The sequence below is a fragment of the Poecilia reticulata genome, linkage group LG1 (assembly GCF_000633615.1).
Source record: "Poecilia reticulata strain Guanapo linkage group LG1, Guppy_female_1.0+MT, whole genome shotgun sequence".
In the NCBI taxonomy this organism is placed as follows: domain Eukaryota; kingdom Metazoa; phylum Chordata; class Actinopteri; order Cyprinodontiformes; family Poeciliidae; genus Poecilia; species Poecilia reticulata.
In genome coordinates, this window is record NC_024331.1 from 27,582,452 (window position 1) to 27,589,609 (window position 7,158).

A 7,158-nucleotide genomic window follows, 5' to 3' on the forward strand; every position below is an offset into this window, starting at 1 on the left:
CTTTTGCCCTCAGAAACTTTTTTCTTGAAAAATTTTCAGATTAATCCCAAAATTTGTTTTTTCTTGCAAATTTTTATTTTTTTCTCCCAAAATTCAGATTTCTTTTCAAAAATTTTACTTGAATCTCAGAACTCATACTTTCCTTTTCAAAATTCTGATTTTAACCTCAGAATTCTGACTTTTCTCTGAATTTTTACTTTTTTCCCCAGAATTCAAAACTTTTCCTAAAAATTCTGACAGGGAAAATTATTTTCTAAAACATTTTTCAGATTAATCTAAAAATTTCGGAGTTTTTTTTTTAAGCCTCGACTTTTACAAACTCAGAAGCTTCCTTTTATTTTTTTCTTTACAAAATTTATTAGATCAATTTCAAAATTTCTTGTACATTTTTGGCAGAAATTTACTTTTTTTTTATATCTACAGTGTCTCTAATACGCCGTCCTACTATTTTATATATTCATCGAATAAAAATGATCTAGCGTATCACCAATAATTCAAACTTGTCACTTATTCATTTGTGACGCATTCCTGTTTGTTTCTAACGTCTCATGTCTGCGCATGCGCACCTTGCCGGGAATCGGAACATGACAGTTTAAAAACAGCAGACACTTTAACTGGAAGAAGCAGGCTGGTTTTGTCTGTATGAGTCCATCCAGGCGGCACCAGGAAGACCGCTGGGGATGATGGAGGACTGTCTGGGCTTCCAGGCGCAAATCGCCTCGGTAATAGAGATTCTGGCCAATTCGGCGGTGGTGGAAATCTGCAAACTGGTGGACGCTGGCTATGCGGCTCTGCGCTCCCAGATGGACCTGGAGCTCGACAAGAGCCAGAAGGAGAACGATGCCCTGCGGCAGAGGCTGCAGGAAATGGACGTGAAGATGAGGAGCTGCGAGAAGAGGCTGAGGAGGAGCCGCCAGCGGGAGGAAATGTACGCCGTCCATTTGAAGCCTGGCGAAGGTAAACGGACGGAGATGGCGCCGGTGGGACCGTTGGTGTGTGAATGAGCAGGATTAGAGGAGAGGTTTGGGGTTACGTCAGGAGGGGAATGATTGTGAATCCCAGACGAGCTTGTTGGTGTGAGAGATCAACTGGTGACAACAGCTGTCTGAGGCTGACGCTCAGTGGGCGTGGCTTCCAGAATCCCCCTCCACCAGGGCCGACCAAAGCCTTTTTGGGGCCCTTAGCGGATTTTAATTTAGGGGCCCCCTTACCAATATATCAACACTGGATGCTTCAGTTTACTCCAAGGCAGTGGTGTCCAAACTTTTTGACAATCTGGTCAAAAATATCAAATTGGGGAAAAATAAATAAATGTGGGTATAAATGTTGGATATAAAATATACACAATATTTTATTGAATTGTAGATTTCAAACATAAAATGATCTTGCAGGTTTTCAAGATTAATCATAATACAGCAAACCATATCCAACATTTTTAAAGTTCATCTTGTTTTTATTTATTTTTGTGTGTGTGTTTTTATCAACAAGAAACAGACATGGCTCACTCTTGATTTATTTTTGCAAAGTTTCTTAAATGATTGTGCCCAAGTCTGCTTTTTAGTAAATACCACTTTAGTTTTTTTGTTTGTCTCTTTTTACTCAACTAAATTACATTCAAAACAGAAACCTGGATGAATACTCTGTTTTGCACTTTATATTTTTCCGTTTGCCTGGCAAAGCAAAATTAAGACATTCTTGAATTGAGATAAAGGACCGGTGTTCTGTCTGTCATACCTCGTCAATCCAGCATACCTTGTGGTAATGCGCATGCGCACATCCATGTTACGTTTCTTATAAATCCGTCATACCTGTAGAAGTTTCATCTTGTGTGTTTTATTTCTCAGAAGTTTACAGTAAATAAAAAATAAAATAAAATAAGAAATATTGTGTCGTTCTGCTTGTTGCCTAAACACATCTTCGGTCAGCATCCAGCGTTATTCATGTGCTTTTTCTGGGACATATTCTGTGCAGTTTTCTAAAGAAATATAAAAATTTTAAAAAGGTAGATTAGCTATAGGGACAAAATATCCTGACCAAATTTGCAGTCAAACAGTATTTGTAGTAATAGTGACACTAAACGGGACTAATGTCTTGTTTACAGTATGGTAACGATATTAGAAACAGCAAAAGTAATTTATGTTATTATCTTTGATTAACATAGCAGCTTAATGAAATACAATTTACTGTAAACTTCTGAGAATAAAAAACACACAAATGAAACAGGTATGACGGATTTATAAGAAATCTGCTAATTAAGCGGTATGTGACGTAACATCGATGTGCGAATGCGCATTACCATAAGGTATGCTGGACTATCTATCATGACAGATAGTCAGAACGCCGGCCAAAATCATTCAGAGGCCGCAAATGGCATCGTAGACATTCTGCTCTAAGTCCTTGTCTACATGTAGCTATGATATCTGATAAACTGAATAGATACTGTGAAAACTGTAGCATAAAAAGAAAAGAAACAGAATCGTTGGAGATGTTTAACCCAATAAAACAATTTCCAAGGCTGAATCATGATGTAATATGAATGATATAGTCCTTGAGAGTCTTTTAAAACAAATAGAAAATAAACATTATGTTTCCCTTATATAAAATAAAGCATGCTAATGTTCACAAAAATCAATATGTATTATCCTTAATTTTTCAGCATGCAGTTTTCCTTTTTAAACAAATAAACCGAAGACATTATATCGCTTATTAAACAACATTTCTTATCACAAAACACAGTTGTGCATATTGGGCATATTTACCTCATTCTGCTTTCCAAAGACGTTATTTTAAGAATTTTCCTCTAGTTCCTTCATTTCAGCAGTCCATAAAACCCACGAAGAAGAAATATACAGGTATTCAAAATGACCACAAGGTGGCACTGTTGGACAAACAAAAGAGCAGCACTAAAAACGAACGATAATAAAAACTCTGTCCAATGTAAATGTTTCCTGAAGGCGTTGTTTTAGAAAGAGCAGGAGTTTTTAAAGAGAGAAAGCAGTAGATTACATATATTTGATTTGTAGCAGTTTTTTTTTTAACAGAACTGAACCTGTAGACCTTTTCTGTGACGAACTCCAAACCTAAAAAACGATGGTCCAGAACAACTTAGGCAAATCTGACTGAAAACCAAGTCAATCATTAAAAGGAGTAGTTTTTTTGGTAAAGAATAAAGCATAATATAGTTTTATGTCATGTTTTTCAGTTTCTGGCAACCATCAGCCTCTGTTGGCGAATCTACCTGCAGCATCTGAAGACGTAACATTTCATCATGTCTCACAGGTAAATATATAAATGGGAATTTAAAATAAAGATGTTCAACTATTGTGGAGAGAAAAAACAACATTCAATGGAAAAGCACAAAGAAGTAAGAAATATTATTCTTAAATTGACAATATATACACCCATAGCCCAAAATATCATCACTTGATTTACAAATTGTCGCCACATGTCATAAAAGAAACACTTCAAGCATTTATAACACAACTAAATAAAACAACAAACAAAAATACGTCAATGAGAACCAAAGAGTTTATAAGAAAGCAGCTAACTGGGAGACATTTTACTTACTTACTGTAAAGCACGGTGATGGAAGCATGATGGTTTGTTTTATCTCTACTACCGTCTCCTAGATTTACCTGTCAGTATATGCTATGATCAATAAATATCTTATTTATACATGACATTAAGACCAGCAGTGATTGAAGTTAAAACAATAAACTATACAAAAAAGATTCTGTATTTTTTAAGTGCTGTATTTGATTAATAGAAATCTAAACAATAAAAATATTAACTGTTTTAGAAGTAAACAGGAGAAACGGTCAAGTTTAAAGGTTTTCTTCAAGTTATTATTTTCAATATGTACACTGTAAAACATTTGAGCCACATTTGTGTGGCCCATCTTCTACTCTTTAAGTCAAATAAATTTAACAAGTTTTATATTTTGAACCTAATGAAGTTCATTATCAGAAATTTTGTTCATGCAATTTAAAACAAGAATTTAAAGCAAAATAAGTAATTTTATCTTGATAATGTGAGTAAAATAATAGAGAAATGTGACCTTTAACCAGGCGAGACAGATTTTGTTCTTGCACATTGTGAAATAATTATTTGATTTAAATTGCAGCATTAAGTTAAAACTCACAATTCAAGATTAACAAACTTAAAAAACTATGTTTGGACAACTTGTCTCTTGTTGTTAAATCAACTTCATGAACTTTAATTTGAGTCAAAACCAAAACAATTTTCTTGTGACTTTAATTGCATCTTCAAGGCAGCAGGTGGATTTTGATTTTCAAGTTAAACCACCTTCAAATGTTTACAGTGTAAACACAATATTAGTAACAAAATAAAAATATATACACTAATCAAACAAAAAACTAACTCCTCCAGTATACACATTGTACATTTCAGTCTAGAATACGTATAATTTGTCCTTTATGTTATTATTATCTTACAGTTTACAATTTTACCTTTACAGTTGTTTATCAGTCTACAGTCTCGATACAATCTAAATACTGTCTCCTGTAAGATGAAAACTAAAATTTTCTATTCTATTTAATCCATTCATACAACACATCCAATCATATTCTATGTTTACTAAAAAAATAAAGTTTATTTATTTGCTGTATTCCAGCAAGAAGAAGCTAAGCTAGCCTTGCAGAAACAGGTGAAAAAGGAGCGAGAAAGCTGCAGCCTGGATGTGAAGGTGGAGGTCAACATCAGCACCGACTGTGGCGACCTTTCTTCTGGTGAGTTGACCTCACATCGTAGTTTTAGCTGCTTCTGGTTGGTTTTTACTGATTTCTCCAGGACCTTGGATCCTGACACTAATGTTGCTGTTGTTGTTTTTACATTTTTAGATTTTGCTTTTTATGGTAAATCAAAGAAAACAAGACATTACTGCCAATTATAGCAAATTTATGTTAAGAGTTTATATTAACTGTAACAAAGTATGCTTTTTTGAGAATTTTGATTGTTTCCTATTAATTATTTAGTCAGAAAATGTAAACTTGAAACTTCAGAGGTGAATGTGCATTGTGGATCCATTTTACTTACAGAACTTCTTTCTCTTTCTGTCTTTTTTCAGCCCGGGATGAGAGTGAAGAACCTCCTCCTGCTGACATCGTCACCGACTCCAGTACCAGCACCTTGTTGTCCTCCTTGCAGTCTTCTCCGTCTCCCACTGACGCCACAATAGATCTGACCTTCAGACCTCGAGCAAAGCGGAAGGCCATGAAACCTTTGAGCAGCAGTTTTCCCGCCAGCAGCGTTGGCGTTCAAAGCCCCGTTAGCAGGGAGTTTACCAAGTGCCTTCCAGGCAGCGAAATGAAGCCAGAGGAAACTACAAATGACAGCCTTCATCCTTCTAATCTGGCAGCTGCTGTGAAATCAGAAGAACCAGGCGCTGACCTTAACTTGGACCTGGATCTGGCCTGGATGCAGGAGCGGGTCAGCCATCTTGGTGCAGCTTATGCAGTTGCACACCTGGGTTTGGGGAACACAAACCCTGCTTCGTCCTCCTTTCCTTCGCAGGGAGAGGCAGACGCTATAGAAGGTCCAATGGCCGTCACTCATGAAGTGGCTGCTTTTGCGCCATCTTTTGACATGGCTGCCGTCATCGCCGCTCCACATCCTCCTCCGCCCTCCCACTGCACAGGTTCTGCAGCTGGAACACCTAGCCAGCGGCGGCCGCCCAGGAACGGCGCTGCGTTTAGCAAGGAGCTGCTGGTGTGCGCAGTGTGTCGGCTCGTCTTCCCAAACGCTGCTGCCCTGGAGCAGCACCAGCAGATTCACACGGGGGAGAGACCGTACACCTGCCCCCACTGTGGGAAAGGGTTCGCCCAGCCTAACAACCTGAGGGTCCACCTTCTTGTCCACACTGGTGAGAGACGCTACCGCTGTACACTGTGTGGGAAAAGCTTCATCTCTTCAAGTCACCTGAAGAGGCACCGCACAGTTCACACACAGGAGAAACCCTACAGCTGCTCCCGCTGTGGACAGTCCTTTAGCCAGATGTGTAGCGTTCGGAGACACCGGCAGCAGTCCCAGTGTGGCATGTAGATGGTGTTTAATCTTCTCTTAACCCAGACTCTAAATATTCAGTCTTCTGTGTATCTGTGTGTGTTAATCGATCGTCTGCTTGAACAAAGGACATTAGACTTAACTCTATCTGCTACTTCATGACTGCTGGGTTTGTTGTTTTCAATGGTGTTGTCTTAACGCAAATTATTCTGGTCTCCAAAACATTTTCATGTTCATACTTTTAAATGGACAAAGTGAAAAGATTACTTTTGTTACCCAAATAGGTTCCTAACTGTGAGGCGCTGTTTGTAGAGTTACAGTCAGAAATTAAGAGCAATAATTTCAGTTATTTAGCCTGTCAGAGGAAAAACTTGGGAGTTCATTTTTCAACTATTCATTTATAAATGTCAGAATTTGAAACTAAATATTTAATTAGCAAGCTAAATATTTTATATCAGACTAAATATTTTGTTAGCAAAATGCTTAGCATCAAACCAAACATTTAATTTGCAACCTAAATGTTTAGCTTAAAAATAAATAACTGGCTCCCAACTAAATATTTAGTTTGAAGCTAAGCATTTCGTTGGTAATTAAATATTTAGCTAAGCTAAATATGTAGTTTACAAACTAAATATCTATCTCTAAATATTCTGTTAGCAAAATAATTAGTTGAGAGCTAAGTATTTACCTTGAAGCTATATATTTAGCTTTAAACTCAATACTTTCAATACTTAATTATCATGTAAATATTTAGGTTAAAGCTAAACATTCAGTTAGCAAACTAATTACTATGCTTGCTAACTGGCATGTGAATTTGCTCTATACTGGAAATTCACATGCCAATCTCAACTATTGGCTAGTGAATATTAGCTTTATATTTATCTCTGAAGTTAATGGTAAATGTTTAACTTGAAACTAAATATTTAGCTTTGTCTTTAAAGCCGGCTACTTACCTTTAAACTAGATAGTTAGCTCACTAAAAGGTAAAGGTGATCTTATTTATATAGCACATTTTCAGCAACAAGGAAATACAAAGTGCTTTACAAGAATTAAAAACAAATACGAACAAAATAACAAACCAAAGGAAGAAGCAAAAGAAGAAATAAGCTAGTAATGTTGTTCCAAAGTAACTAAACT

The 7,158-nt window shown here is 36.7% G+C and overlaps 1 protein-coding gene across 1 annotated transcript; it reads left to right on the top strand.

Annotated features, from left to right (window-relative positions):
• Positions 1-406: 406 nt before the first annotated feature.
• LOC103470396 (zinc finger protein 768-like) lies at positions 407-6,488 on the top strand. The gene is made up of 4 exons (XM_008418819.2): positions 407-957; positions 3,203-3,279; positions 4,634-4,748; positions 5,087-6,488. Exons 1-4 carry the CDS (start codon positions 681-683, stop codon positions 6,058-6,060), a joined length of 1,443 nt encoding a protein of 480 aa, XP_008417041.1. The 5' UTR covers positions 407-680; the 3' UTR covers positions 6,061-6,488.
• The last annotated feature ends 670 nt before the right edge of the window (positions 6,489-7,158 follow it).